Genomic DNA, 16511 nt, shown 5'->3' with positions numbered 1-16511 from the left:
ACCAAAAAAAAAGTTCTCCAATCGGGCTCAATTTTTTCTGGGGTTTCCTCGGCCAAAATAATTAGACCCGTATTTTTTTGTTTGGCCATTAGGGTGACCTACATCTTGCTAGGGTGGTTCGAAAAATGGCAATTTTCGTCATTTTTCGCAAAAATCACTTTTTCGAATAATCATATCTCCGCGCCATTTCATCCGATTTTAGCTGTCTTAGACGCAAAAAAAGGTGATGAGTTTGGCTATTTGAGAAAAATAGTAAGAAGTTCCAAAAATCTAGATTAACTATTGAAAAAGTCGTATGAAAACTTAAAATGGCGTTTTGACCGTGTCTGGACCAAGGAGCCTATGTCTGAAAATATTTTTATCGGATTCCTCGGAAAATTTCACATAACATATCAAAAAATTGGCGACAGTCAAAACGCCATTTTAAGTTTTCATACGACTTTTTCAATAGTTAAGCTAGATTTTTGAAACTTCTTACTATTTTTCTCAAATAGCCAAACTCATCACCTTTCTTTTGCGTCTAAGACAGCTAAAATCGGATGAAATGGCGCGGAGATATGATTTTTCGAAAAAAGTAATTTTTGCGAAAAATGACGAAAATTACCATTTTTCGAACCACCCTAGCAAGATGTAGGTCACCCTAATGGCCAAACAAAAAAATACGAGTCTAATTATTTTGGCCAAGGAACCCCCAGAAAAATTTTGAGCCCGATTGGAGAACTTTTTTATTCGGCTCTTTTCAAATGGAATTGCTAAATTAAGACATTTTTAAACGAATTGTATCAAAATTTAATTGATATTTTTTCAAAGAGGGTTGTGCACGAAAAGTGTGTTAAATAGTATTCGAAAATTACATTTTGAATCACTGGAGCTACAAGGGGCGTATAAGAAAGTTAATTATAAAAACATGTATTGTTTAATTTAAACCACTTTTTGCACTATGAATATTCTTTTAAACTAAGCCATTTACCATATATGAAACCATAAAAGAATTATTGAAAAAAAAATTCGTATCAAATGAATTGCAAATATATTTAAAAACTCGCTAAAAATATTTAAAAACTTTATGTTGTGATTTCATGAAATATTGTCTCAATTGAAAAAAACACGAGAAGTTAGATTTTTAAGCTGAAACCAATAAAAATTGTTCTGGGACATAATTTTAGCACATTTTTTTATTTACACTTTATCTGTCAAGGATGTTCATAAGCAAATTCTCTCGAATTGATCACAGAGACAAATTTCAAAGCATTTTTTTGATGTGTGGCATGGATTCAAGTTTCAAACACGAATGTTATTTTTTTACTTAGTACGATTTAAAAGACAGCATTTAAAATTAGAATTTGTATTTTCTCTTAAAGATGTATGATTTTCCACAAGCAATTTAGATCCTCACACTCATTTGGGCTATTAAAGTTGCTGTTCTATACAATTTTGTTGCAAAAAAATTAACCAGAAGCGGAATCAGAATAATTTTCGATAAATTTCAAATTTCCCGGGATATCCTTGGGAAATTGGTTGAAAATTCGAAATTCGACGCTCTAGTAACAGTAAATTAAATTTTAGATTTTTAATTACTTTATTTATGCCACAACACGATTACAATTGCCAACTTTTTAAACACAATCAACATCCGGACATGACAAATGTAGCAAATTTACTCATAGTACACGCACGCAAACCAATTGTCCCTACGTCTTCGCAACGGTATAGAATCATCCTCCACCGACAGTCTGCCGCTGATGCAGTTCCTCGCGTGTTCGACGCCCACGCACGTCTTCGACAAAGTGGCCGACTGGTGACAGACAGTTCTTCACACTATGGTCTTGGTGTGCTCACTTGTCACATTTTATGCAAAAATGCAAATCGAATTTAATTAAGAATTTGTCTTGGAGATATCACACTAGCAGAGTTCAACTGTACTTATTTTGTTTGCATAGAACTGTGTCAAGCTAGCACAACTCCGACACGTCTAGAAGATGTTTGCTAGCACACCTCCAACGCAACGCAAACGTGGTGCGAAGGGAACATTGTGCATTGTACCACCTCACACCGCACTAGAATCTCACTCTCTCTTGGACGGTGTTGAGGTATAGTCACCGAAGGTATCGCAAAGGGACTTGACTAATTGGCGAGCGTTCGCCGCTGAATGCGTTGTGATATTTTATGTATAAACAGCACTCATTACTACTAACGACTCACATCCATTCACGTGGGGCTTCGCGTTACGACGACGTTACGAGCGGTGACTAGAATTGTTCTAGTGTACAGTGGAAAAACGTGTTTTGAACCTTAGTTTAGAATAATTTAGTCGAAGATTGGTGAATTTTTTTTTATTATTTTCAATTGTATCCAAAGCAATTACTTAAATCTTCACCAAATAAATTTCTTCAAAATTCGCGACAAACGATTAATTACCCAAATCGGCTAATCCGGCCGTAACTTACAGATTAAGCTTCAACATAAATCGCCAGTTTCAGCTACAATTATTTCGCAAAAAGGATTAACCCTTTGGTCCTTTCGGTTTTTGTCCAACTCCATCCCCCAGCAAATCCAACTCCAAGTGAGAAAAATCCTAAATTTATATCACCTTGCGCCGAGATTTACAGTTTCCCATCGAGAATCCCGAAACCCAAAAATGTAAATCGCTCTGTTTTGTCAGCACACCAATTCTGGATTGTGCATGAAAACGACAAACGGACTCGATCCCCAACAATACAACCAACGAACGACGACGACGAATGGCTCGTTTAATCAATTTAATAGCGTGTTTAATTAAGTTAATGAACGCACTCTACTCCCTGAGGAAGCTGCTGGCATGGTTTGGCGCTTGACTAGTCAGTGGAATAATGGAAACTTGAGGGCGAGAGAGGTGTTTGGGCGCGATTTGGTAAATGTTGGCTGATTAATATCTAGCGCTGTATTACAGGGTAAATAAAACGCGTTTTAAAAGGCCTAAGGAAGAAGTTTTAGAATGAGCTGAGATTTGGAAAATTCAAAGGATATATTTTGCAGGTGCTTTTTTGCTTTTTTGCTTGTTTTGCTTTTTTGCTTTTTTGCTTTTTTGCTTTTTTGCTTTTTTGCTTTTTTGCTTTTTTGCTTTTTTGCTTTTTTGCTTTTTTGCTTTTTTGCTTTTTTGCTTTTTTGCTTTTTTGCTTTTTTGCTTTTTTGCTTTTTGCTTTTTTTGCTTTTGCTTTTTGCTTTTTTTTTTTGCTTTTTGCTTTTTGCTTTTTTTTTTTTGCTTTTTGCTTTTTTGCTTTTTTGCTTTTTGCTTTTTGCTTTTTTTTTTTTTGCTTTTGCTTTTTGCTTTTTGCTTTTTGCTTTTTGCTTTTTGCTTTTGCTTTTTGCTTTTTGCTTTTTTTTTTTGCTTTTTGCTTTTGCTTTGCTTTTTTGCTTTTTGCTTTTTGCTTTTTTGCTTTTTGCTTTTGCTTTTTGCTTTTTTGCTTTTTGCTTTTTTGCTTTTGCTTTTTGCTTTTTGCTTTTTGCTTTTTTTGCTTTTGCTTTTTGCTTTTTGCTTTTTGCTTTTTTTTTTTGCTTTTTGCTTTGCTTTTTGCTTTTTGCTTTTTGCTTTTTTGCTTTTTTGCTTTTTTGCTTTTTGCTTTTTGCTTTTTGCTTTTTGCTTTTTGCTTTTTGCTTTTTGCTTTTTGCTTTTTGCTTTTTGCTTTTTGCTTTTTGCTTTTTGCTTTTTGCTTTTTGCTTTTTGCTTTTTGCTTTTTGCTTTTTGCTTTTTGCTTTTTTGCTTTTTGCTTTTGCTTTTTGTTTTGCTTTTTTGCTTTTTTGCTTTTTGCTTTTTGCTTTTTGCTTTTGCTTTTTGCTTTTTGCTTTTTGCTTTTGCTTTTGCTTTTTGCTTTTTTGCTTTTGCTTTTTGCTTTTTTGCTTTTTGCTTTTTGCTTTTTTGCTTTTTGCTTTTTGCTTTTTGCTTTTTGCTTTTTTGCTTTTTGCTTTTTGCTTTTTTTTGCTTTTTGCTTTTTGCTTTTGCTTTTTTTTTTTTTGCTTTTTTGCTTTTTGCTTTTGCTTTTTGCTTTTTGCTTTTTGCTTTTTGCTTTTGCTTTTTGCTTTTGCTTTTTTGCTTTTTGCTTTTGCTTTTTGCTTTTTGCTTTTTTGCTTTTTTGCTTTTTGGCTTTTTTGCTTTTTTGCTTTTTTGCTTTTTTGCTTTTTTGCTTTTTTGCTTTTTTGCTTTTTTGCTTTTTTGTCTTCTTTTTTGTCTTCTTTTTTGCTTTTTCATGTGTCAAAATTTCAAAACGGAAATTAAAATGTATGAACATAACAATAATCTTCTTGGAAAATTCTAAATTTCTATTCAGAAAGCAGCTCTTTTTAGCATCCTTGAATTATCTACTTTTCAAAACCTAAATTTGTCTCTTTTGCGGATGCAAAATTACCCCACTCTTCAATCCGTAATTTTTCTCGTGAATAATTTACATCGGGCAAAAACACCCAGCCGGCTTTTGCTCATGTGTCTGTTTCCTCTTGTTTACCGTTCGGCTGTCACAGCGAACATAACATTTGAAAATGGAATATTTTTCGAATCAATTATTCATCTTTAATAATTTTATTTATTTACATATTAAATTGAGTAAATTTGAAGAATTCAAGTTCAAGTTTCAAGATAAAAATAAAAAAAAACTTTAAAAATGTTGCGCTAGAAATTACTTCATTCCACCCCAAAATCATCCCGTTTACTTTCTTACTGATGCCATTTTGTCGTTCCCTCACTGGAAATTAAAGATTAAGTAGGCAACACACAATCTTTCCCGCGACGCGCCACATTTCCATCTCACGGTAGACTGTTCTTGTCTCTGACGATTCTGACACAATTCAGCGCAAAAGCAACAAGAAATTTGCCATTCTTTCCAGACTTCCTTCCCGGATTGGGTTTGTCACTCCCGATTTAGGTGATGGTCTTTTCGTTGGAGATTAGGCAAATATGTAAAATAATTCAGCAAAATTTAATAAAAAAAGATGGTTAAATATCAAATTAGATTATTTTTTTTTGGAAAATTACGAAAAAACTAAATTTTGACCAATTTTATCCGTTTCAAATTCCAGTGTGCAACTGCAACGGGCACGCACGGCGCTGCCGCTTCAACATGGAGCTGTTCAAGATGAGCGGCCGGATCTCCGGTGGCGTTTGTCTCAACTGCCGGCACGCGACCACCGGCCGGCACTGTCACTACTGCCGCGAGGGCTACTACCGGGACGTCACCAAGCCGATCACGCACCGGAAGGTGTGCAAGCGTGAGTATTTGACAAGAGGGGTTGTTGGAAATGAAAAAACTATTGGATTACTTAGTTCGTCGCTGTCGTGCTTCTCTTCTTGACACACCCTGAACACTGCTGTAAGTGCGACAATTGGCCAAAGGAATTTCAGGTCAGAACGCGTTTGACATACGTACATGCCCGTACATTTGTAATTACAACTCGAGACTTCAGCAACCAAGTTAAACCAAACTTTGGGACAATGTGCAGAATGGTCAACCAAACAAAACGTGTTTGTTTTTGTTTACATTGCATCAAAACACATTTTTCTCGTAACAAAAAAAGCGACGTGCGACAAGATAGCACGACAGCGTCGAGTTGTTGAAAGATCAAGTAGATAATCTTCAGTTTAAAATTTGTTGCATTTATCCAAATTATAAATATATAATAATATATTTTTATTACTTAATTTTGAGAAGTTACTTTAAATGAATATCGTCATAATTTCACATAAAAATAAATAAAATATAAGCCGGAATTGGAATGAATTCAGTTGCAACAAAATGAGAAAGAATTCTTCGTTGAAGCAAAAAAGATTTATCTCAACTTCACTTTTCAACTAACTCCTACTTCTATTCATGTTTATAAACTGGATGAAAAAATCCCGAACAAAAAACTTTTCTCACAAGCTTAAGCAATTTTTGGCTGGACGAAAAGAAAAGCTCCGTCAGACAATGAACTGAACTGTTCTGTTCAGTTGACCCGTCAAGATGCGCACACTGCAGTTTATCAACCACCAGAAAACAGGATGTTAGCACATTAAGAAACTTTTACAACCCCCCTCCCAAAAGCTGTGCCGAGCAAGAAAAGTGCACTTTTCAGTTTTTGATCCCGGGAGTAAGCAAAAGTCGTCCTTTGCTTCGCATATGGCTGAGGAGGAGTATTTCTCACAAAGGAGAGTTTTTCAAGCTAAGAAAAAAAAAGTTCCAAAATTAAATCGCTGCATTTGGCTGCATTTTTGAAAGGGCTGCAAAAGTTATTTCGGCGAAAACATAAAAATGGCGTTACTTTCTCATCTCTTTTTTTTTCGTGTAGTTTTTTCTGATTCGTTCGACACGACCATTCATTTTGTGGTTTAACAACTTTTCAACAAGTACGCGGTGTTTAAGTATTTAACACACAGACAAACTCACATGAGTAGTAGTTGGAAATGCCAACTAATTTGTTCGTGGCCGACACGCGCCGCTCGTGCTAAATTATTCATTTTTAATTAAAATCGCCGCGCGCGCGCGAGGATGAAAAATTCATCGCATTTTCCACACCATATAATGCTCGCGGTTCGGTGACGACCAAATACAATGTTCGTGTGTGTGTGTGTCTTTGTGTATATGTGTCTGTAAGCCTGTATGTGAACTGACCAATGGTCAGTTTACACAGAAAGATTTACTAGTTTTTCAGCACTTTTCAAAATGTAACTAAAAGTTTTAGAGAAGCGAGTGTTTTTTTTTAATTTTCAATGAAAATTTCATTTACTGATTTTCTATCAACATTACATTACATTTGTTACATTAATATGCGGAAGTGCGAAAAACAAATCACTCTTTAATACATTGTTGATTCTAAAGAGCTACTTACGTCTGTTTTCCGCCTCTAGTTCGTCGTGATCGTATTCTTGTCGAATGTCGATATTTGGTCTAAATTAAATTTAGTCAAAGGAATTAAGTCAGATGACAATTCATAGGCATTGAAAATTGGACCTCTGGTTGCTGAAATACAGCGAATAAACGAGAAAGAAACAATTTTTAAAAGGTCAAATATTGAGTATTACACCCTTTTGAAATGTAAGCGTTGATTTTTTTATATCTACAGTTTTTTTTAAATGACCTATAAACTATTGTCTTTCATATGTTTATGGGACTTTTTCAAAAAAAAATCTTGTTATGTTTTCTGCAATTCCTTCGTGAAACTACTTATGGCCTATCTACAATCACTTAGCTTAGAATAGTTAAGTAAAGTAAAACTTAGAAAATGTACACAACTTACGGCCGTCATCCACAATCAACTTAGAAAATTTGCTGGGCTGATATACGTTGCTATGCAGTTGTTTGTTTACCTTTGATATGGAAACGTCAACTTACCGTAGATTTTGAAATTTTCCAAACCAAACGTCAGTTTCTAATTTGATTACTTTTCCATTGTAGAAACTCAGATTCATTTCCATTGATTCAAATTCCTAAGCTAAGTGAAATTTTCTAAGCTAAGTGATTGTAGATAGGCCATTACTTCTTCTTTCATTCTCGAACGAGCCTGCTTTTCAGTACAAAAAGCTAGAATGCGAGAAAGTTCACTAGATTTACAGGCAACGTTTTGTTTTGAGAACGTAAAAACCGACGCCTAAATTTTCAAACTTTCTGAACTGCTCGAACAAAACATTTTCAGGAATGGACAATCATGAAAACTATTGAAAAAAAAATGAAAAACGGGAATTTTTCAAATTAAACTAAGACTTTCTACAGGTTGCATTTTATAAAAAAATGTCCAAGAAATTCGATAAAAATAAATTTTTAACCCTTAAATGCCCACTTATATTATATTTTCGCGTTTTAAGTATTAAACTTAAGTTTTGACCTATTCCTTATATTTTTATTTGTTTTATTTTATCACCATCGTGTTCCCCGGACAATTTTACATAATAATCAATGTAGGGTAGGGTAGTCATCAATGAGACACTTTTGGTTTTCAACTATCAACGATTTTTCTAATTTTTTCATCAGCATGTTTTAATGAGCTTTTTGTTGCATTTTATTTCTTTTAGTGTGTTCAAACATTGACCAAAATATGAGATCGATCCGACATCTTATTCAACTGTCTCATTGAAGACGCACTTGGCAGGAACAATGAGACAGCTGGGGAACAATGAGACACTCTACGAAAATCAATACTTTTCTAGTAAAACATCATGTTTTTGTATTGTTCCATTATAGTCAAGGCTAAAAACCCAAAAATAGCATGTCTAACGGCAAATCGTGTAACAGGCCAGGTTTTGATGGATCTAGGTTAAATCGACCCTGTTGAGTCCGAATATCGTGGTCACGAAGCCCGATTCCTTAAGGGAAGCGAGATATTCAAGATGGCGACCAATATGGCAGCTATATAGAGAAGTCAACAATATCACAGTATGAAGGTTGTCGACGTGTCGTTTTTAACTAATTTCGGGTCGCTGAACCCGAATATAACCATGAAAATCGGTCACGGCGATCCAGCAGCGTGTTATCCAAGATGGCGTCCAATATGGCGAAGAGAGAATCTTCAAGTATTTTTAAACAATATGTAACAGGCTTGTGACCGATCAAATTTACCTAATTTGGGCTCGCTGAACCCGAATATGACCATGAAAATCGGTCACGGCGACCCAGGAGCGTGTAATCCAAGATGGCGTCCAATATGGCGAAGAAAACCGTGACCGTGACCGATTTTCATGGTCATATACGGGTTCAGCGACCCGAAAAACGAAACTATTGGCACTACGCCCCCGGGGGCATGGCCTTCCTCTAACGTGGGATTTCTGCTCCAGCGCCTCTGACGAGACAGGAGAAACCGGGACCGACGTTTTACTTCACCATCCGATAGAAGCTCAGTGGATAAGGCGGGAATCGAACCCGCGTCTCATAGCATCATCGGGATTCAGCGACCCCAAATGAGTTAAATTTGATCGGTCACAAGCCTGTTACATGTTGTTTAAAAATACAACAGCCTCCAACACCCATACTCCCACAGGTCAAAAGTTAGGGAATTTCATGGACTATAAGCCTACCGTCATAACTTTTTGGCCAATCGCAGTTTTTCTCATAGTTTTACGATTTTTCTAGAACAAACATTTTACAACGTTAGTTTTTGCCCTGTAGACCAAGAAGACGGCACTTTTTGGTCTCAATTTTGTCATATTCGGAATTCTCGGACAATTTCACGTAAGTTAGAAGTATCGGAGTTGTAATATTGATTTAAAAAATAATTAAATAAAACATTTTTGAAAAAAGAAATAGATCTTATTTACCCTATGATCAATACGTCAAATGCTGTATCAAGTAGGCGAAAACTTGTGTTACCCTTAATCCGACAAAATTCTAAATAATATTTTTATTAATTCTAAATGGCATTTTTTCCAATCAAATTCAAAATTCCAACACCTCAATCTAATGTAAAATTTTCTGAGGATTCCGAATATGACAAAATTGAGACCAAAAAGTGCCGTCTTCTTGGCCTACAGGGCAAAAACTAACGTTGTAAAATGTTTGTTCTAGAAAAATCGTAAAACTATGAGAAAAACTGCGATTGGCCAAAAAGTTAATACCGTAGGCTTATAGTCCATGAAATTCCCTAACTTTTGACCTATTGGAGTATGGGTGTTGGAGGCTGTTGGCAAAAGTTATTAAGGTTTTAAAAAAATCCATTTTTAACAGTAATTTGCAAAAGCTATGAGAAAAAGTCGAACCAATCCTGGATGTCTATGGCACATTTTGAAGTGCTTCAAAAGACCATTCGAATACATCTAAGAGAGTTGGAATTGATGAAGTTTTACGGAAATGCGAGCAATTTTAAGATTTTCCATGTGTTTTGGACCTCAAACTTCAATGCCCGTTTTACCCCACTTCCCTTTGGCGTAGAGGGCTCATATTTGGCATGAGTTCATCTCATGTATAGACAAACAAACCCTGAAAGTTTCATCCAAATCGGAGCACCTCGATACGACCTGTTTCACATCGGTGAAAAACTCGCTCTTAAACTTACAGGCGTTGGGTTGCGGTTTTGTTTTAAAAACTTAAAAACCGACGCCTAAATTTTCAAACTTTCTGAACTGCTTGAACAAAATATTTTCAGGAATGGATAATCATGGAAACTATTGAAAAAAAAAATGAAAAACGGGAATTTTTCAAATTAAACTAAGATTTTCTACAGGTTGCATTTTATAGAAAATAGTCCAAGGAATTCGATAAAAATAAATTTTCAACCCTTAAATGCCCACTAGCATTATATTTTCGCGTTTTAAGTATTAAACTTAAGTTTGACCTATTCCTTATATTTTTATTTGTTTTATTTTATCACCATCGTGTTCCCCGGACAATTTTACATAATAATCAATGTAGACCTCAAACTAAAATGAACTATTGGCGAGATACAGCGATTTTACTGAAAAAAGTATGATTTTGCGCAGCGGATTTGAATTCATAGGACAGAGTGCAGCGCAGAACCAAACTTTTTTCAGTAAAATCGCTGTATCTCACCAAAAGTTCATTTTAGTTTGAGTTCTACATTGGTTATTATGAAAAATTGTCTGGGGAACACGATGGTGATAAAATAAAACAAATAAAATCATAAGGAAATGGTCAAAGCTGATTTTTAATAATTAAAAGGTTAAAATAAAATATTAGTGGGCATTTAAGAGTTAACATTTAATTTTTGTTGAGTTCCTTGGACAATTTTCAATAAAATGCAACCTGGAGAAATTCTTTTGCTCAAAAAGTTGCAAAGCTATGATCGTCAAAAAAGAGGGCGGTGCCAAAAATAGAGGGATGCTCTAATCAGCACCAAACTTTTGATTTCTGTTTACTATCGATAGATGAGTTTGGTCGAAATCGGTGAATGTCGAGTCCAAACGTGTGCCCAGTTGACCTGAAATGACCCAAGTGGCTTTATCTTAAGCGATGCAAATTATCAAAAAATCTGTAAAGTACTTTTCGATTCCAAATTTCATTTTACATTATTTCTAAATTCAGACTTACTTTCTTTTTCCAAAACACATCATTTCAAAAAATCGTAGCTCGTCGGCAAAGGTTTTCTCCATGCTTCTTTCTGGCTCAAAAATTGCGGTTTTTGTTCCTTAGCACATATTAAAAAAATAAAAAATACGGATTTTGAGAAATTGATTTTTTTTTGTGATAAACGTTATTTTAAAAATGGGCATTATATTTATCCGTGTATTTTTTTTTTAATAGTCCTCATCAATACCGACAACTTTGCCGAAGACACACAATCGATCCGAAAGTTCCTTAAAATGTTACCGATTTTCAAATATTTACGTACCATTTTTTGTATGAACAGCTCTGGGAAGGCCCGCACAAAGTTTAAACCAAATAAAAAATACAGAAAAATAAAAAAGGTCGAAATCGTTTAATAGAGAACTGCTGAAATGAAAAAATATGAAAAAAATAATTCATGTTTATGTTTGTTTTGCAACGGCTTTATTTTACAATAGATTTAGGCCACATTTACAATGTATCAATAATATCGTACAAGAAAAAGTGGTATGCATGAAATAATGTCGAAAGACTATGGTTAAAAGACAAAAAATCGAATTGACTAAAGGTCATATTTATATAAAAGTTAAATAGTTTGGTCTCGGGAACAACAAAAAGTCGATTTTTTTAATTGGACATAATGTCTCAATCATTATGAAATAACATAAAATGCTAGAAATTTTATTGAGTTCAAACTATTGCCAATTTTGTTGGCACTTTCGTAGTTGAAAAGAATGGAAAACTTCTAAAAATATTACAAACAAGATTTTTTTTAAGAATAAATTGTTTCGAGTGAATTTAAGACTCATACTTTTTTCATAAAACCTTTTGAATAAGTGTTAATGATTGATAAAAAAAACCAAAAAAAATATGACTAAAACCAGATCAAATTATTTTAAAAGCATGTTAAAACTCTCAAAAAACAGTACAGAAACAAGTTTAAATGAACTTCTATGAAACATGTTGAATCTCAAACTGGTCTCATGAAACATAAACATATTTTTAAGAAAACGCTCTCAAAACATTACTTAAACATGAATAAACTATGTTTAAGGGTTTTTTAATATTTTTGAAGTAAATGAAAATCTTCATTATTTCAAAATTAAGTTTTTTCAGAAAACTTTCTAAAGAATTCCTAACAAAAATATTTAGAGAAAAAAATATAAATTGTTTGAAATAATATTTATCTTTGATTTAATTGAGACTTTTTCTCAAATTCTCACTTTTTATCTTTTGTCCATTCGTCCTTTTATCCACCTTCAATCAATTTTCCTATAGACGTTATGTTTAGACCAGGGATGGAATAACCACAAACAAATCATTTTCGCTTGCGAACTTTTTTCGCCCGCGAAAGTGAGAGGAGACGAAACACACGAAGGAATATCGGTCACGAACTTTCCGAAGGAAATTAATCGATTTTTGTGTGATTTTCAATGCTAGCATCACTTTAATTCATTGATTTTGTTTTGTTTACAAAAATTGTTAGTATACGAAAATTGAAAAGTGATTTTTCGACATGTGATGTTTAAAAGAGTGTTGTAGTGAAATCGAGGTTCTGCCGAATAATCCAGATGATTTTTTGAGTTTCTTTTGACCGATTTTCATGAGAGGGGATAGAAATGTCCTTCTGATTTTTTTCTTGATGATCGTCAAAAGATTTGATGACGATGATATCTAGAGAAAAACAAAACAGGTATTGTTTAAATCTCTGAAACCATTTCAAGCCATGTCAAATTTTTAACAAGTTTATAGCACGGACGAACGGACATGACACGGGGTTTCAAAAAGTGAAGCAGGTTTTCTTTACTTCTTCTTGGTGAAAACCAGCGCAAGCGAGATCGCTTATGTCAAAATCTTCGCGCCACGTGGTTTAAAACGTAAACAAAGCCAGCTGATGAAACAAACTCATGGGTATTTTTTGAAATGGTCGTATGAATTCATATTAAAAATACCATTTCTATAAAATTTTCGGCAATTTTAGAGTCCATGATAAGTTACATAGAATCATTAAGACAAACTTAATGCCAAAAAACTGTTTCTTGCACCATACTAACGGTAAATGTTTTAATTAATTATTGCATAAGACATTTTGAGAAATCATGCTAAATCGCGCGATGCTACTTTGACAACTTGAGCTGGCGCAAGTGATAGGGGAAATTCTCGTATCTTTGGTAGGTTAAGCACTCGCTCCTAACTCCATCCAATTTACTGATTTTCACTATTTAAACAACTAATTTAGCAAAACTTTTTATACAAACTTGCTTGCTCACTTCTTATTGAGCTATTTATCACTCGATTTCAGGTGAAAACGCTTTTAATTAGCTTTAATTGAATGTCAAAGTTCTGACCTGCCAACATTAGAGGCACGCTGGAATTAGATGCTGTTCCCCTAGTTTGCTTCAGAAATTTGAAGAAAATTTGTTCCTGGTGTCATGTCCGTTCGTCCGTGTTTATAGACCACGGCCATAAAGCTCACGTTCAATTCTTTGCCGTCAGCGAATCGAACCTCCGTCAACAGGTCACAATCAACACAACCGTTCACCGTCGTTCAAACGTGCGCGTTCATGTTTGACATGTGTATTCTGTGCTCTGGCAAGGATTTAAGCGCTAAAGCACAGCAGCTTGCTGTGATTTGACATGATTTCCGCAGCGGTGCCCTTTCGAGGGGCGCCTCCATTATTAATGCTACGATCATCATCATCATCGGCTGCCGAGATTGGTTTCGATGCTAAACGGGCGAAAAAACTTATTCATGAGCCATTGATTAGTCTGTCAAAATGTGATGATACAGAGCCCGTTCAATTCAGTTATTCCTGGTTTGGAAGGAAGAAAACGGCAACCATGTCTCGGAGCGTCGTCACGTCCTCGGAAGACGACAACGGCGCGACATCCTAGAAAAAAAGGTTCGAATTCCGGCCACGTTTTCAATCAACCGCGGTCGTCTGGAATTACAATCGAAAATAGCTCGCAGAAGGGACCCACGCGCTTTCCCAACCGCACAGAGTAAATAGTTTATCTTGCCCGGTGCACAATTCTATCAAATAATGAACCGTTGATGTCGATTGGACGATGTCGCCTGCTCGGGAAAACGTCCTTGTTTGCACTGGTCCAAGTTGGTGGCGGCACAGAGTAACCCAGAGTGACCAGTCCAAAGAAATGTCATTTAATTTTTTGGCTCCATAAGGTTTGCTGGTAGCAGGCGTGCGATGTACCTGCGATGTACCACCAAGTTGAACCAAAAATCAAGAGGCAGTGCGAACTCTGTCTTACTCTGTGGTGGCGGCGTATTGCCCTCTTGTCAAATGTATGTTTTGGACGAAATTGACTTTTTTCTTTCAATCCTTAAAGTTCGTTTTTGTGACAAGCTGTCACAACGCGAACCAACTGTCATCGTGCACCATTTTTCGGCAGCGGACGAATTTTCCCCACGAAAAGGAAATGGAATCTGCGAATTTACTCCCCCGGAATAACTCCACTAGAGGAATCACCAGACCGTTAAAATAAGATACTGGCGAAGGAAAGGATGCTTCAGCTTTCGGCTTGCTACTTCACCGGGACTTGCCAGCCAGCTCGTTTAGACAGAGCGTAAATGTTCACGGCAGTAGTCACGTACTCCAAGCTGTGTGTATAGAGTTTGTACAGGTTTGTACCATCAGCCACCGCGGGAATGCAATTTGATTTACTTACTCAAACTGAGCGTTGAGAGTTGCGTTTTCGTTTGTGTGACGGTCCATATTTTATTTTATTTTTTTGATTTTACGGATTTTTTTCACGTGGTGCTATAATAACGTCAATGTTGCATAATTCGAGAAATAAAATTTGATCCACTTCCAAAGTTTCAATTACCTCTGTAGACACTTCATCTGAAGAAACCCCTCAATAAAGACTACGGTCCATAACCGGGTGGCAATTACATGCGCCATAAAACGCTTCTCTGCACACTCGCACCAGATGGTGCTCAATTTCGCGACAGCGATTAGCTTTCTCCATAAATCAACGCTCATTATTTTAACCACCCTTTGCAACGCTAGATGATGACCATCCCACGCCCCGAGAAGAAGTAGTGACCTGCACCATTCTTCACATTGCAAGAGTTGCAAAATTCTTCCAAATTGGCGTCAGAGAGTGACCAGCAAAAAACTGCGTGCTCGATTATGGCGGATGCTATAAAAAGTTTGACTTTTCGACCGAATTTGCGGTCTTCTTCAAGCTTTAAATGTTTGCGACTCAAAAGTCAAACATAACCTCAAAATTGTCACCGTTTGGTCGCCCGCCCGTCCCACATGAAAGCAAACCTGACCGCGGAGATGTGTGGCGGTGATAATATTATTGAGTCGTAAAAATCCTCTCTTCCGAATGGTCATCATCGCGCAGAGAGCTTTGTTTACGACTTCATTTTTACGAGCTTGGCAGGGTGCAAGCGGCGTTGCACTATTGTTTAGCCATCACGATGACAGCAGAGCGCGACGCGTCGTGTGCGATATGCAGTGACCATCACGGCAACCCCCCCTTCACGGTGTTGATTCGGATGGCTTCGCGTGGCCATAATCTGCAGCAGGGGGGCCCTTTGCTGTGATCTATTGATTGGAGGGCTCCCTGCTGCGCTGAAAAGTGTTGTTGAAACTGATTTATCAATAAAAACTGACGCTGCGATGGTTGGGAAACGATTGAAGGAATTTTTGGTAGGGTTTTGACATTTTTTTATAGCACAAATCGTTTGACATTTTTCCGGGCGCGTTGCAAAATGCATCGATTACCGTCAACAGTGTTGCCAGCAGCAAACAATCACTGTCTGTTTTCGTTTTCTCTAAAGATTATATTTGATTCAAAATACCAAAAAGTTAGCATTTCATACAGTCATCCCTCATATTCGGAACAGTTTACAGATCGGCCAATGCTCAAAAAATCATAGCAAATCGGTAATTGAACTTAATGATTCGCTTTTACCTTCATTTGAAAGCTTTTCATGCGATCTTTAGAATGCTGTATCGAACAACTGCATTTTTTTACTTTTATATCAAGTTTTTGAAGAAAAACTTTGACCCTTGAAATCCAAAAATTCGGAACACTTCTTTCTTACGGATGTAAACAAACTTTGGATCTCTCCAGGAGTACACATTTGTAACAAAATAATGACTTCACACATGGCAACCAGTTTCACTCAAGCTTAGTGATGTTTTATTCATGGTCTGATAACTTTTTTTGTGAGAATAAAGGAGAAAAGCTCGGAACTTAACCTCAAAGGTAAACAACCGAATGAACTTTTTTGACAGGTGTCAGTTCCGGGACTTAGCATTTAAAATTATAATTTTGTTCCGGTTGTTCCGTTTTGCATGGGCACACACACGACCAGGAACACGGCAAGGACACGGCCACGGAAATGGCCAGGAACAGGCACCTGCACGGCCAGGGACACGAAAACGGCCAGAAGCACGGGCACGAACACGGGCAGGAGTCCGGACAAGGACACGGCCTAGAGCACGGCCACGGGAACGCCCAGGAACAGGCAACTACGTG

General features: G+C 36.3%; 1 protein-coding gene across 1 annotated transcript in view; it reads left to right on the top strand.

Annotated features, from left to right (window-relative positions):
- LOC6050694 (netrin-B) overlaps positions 1-16511 on the top strand; it is a 151815-nt gene that overhangs the window by 50836 nt on the left and 84468 nt on the right. Inside the window, exon 2 of the mRNA XM_038248157.1 lies at positions 5050-5238. Within this exon, the coding sequence (XP_038104085.1) occupies positions 5050-5238 (189 nt within the window). The remainder of the gene's footprint in view (positions 1-5049; positions 5239-16511) is intronic.

Source organism: Culex quinquefasciatus, chromosome 1 (genome assembly GCF_015732765.1).
Source record: "Culex quinquefasciatus strain JHB chromosome 1, VPISU_Cqui_1.0_pri_paternal, whole genome shotgun sequence".
NCBI lineage: Eukaryota > Metazoa > Arthropoda > Insecta > Diptera > Culicidae > Culex > Culex quinquefasciatus.
Note: the sequence above shows the minus strand (reverse complement) of the source record. Positions and strands in the feature narration are given on the sequence as shown.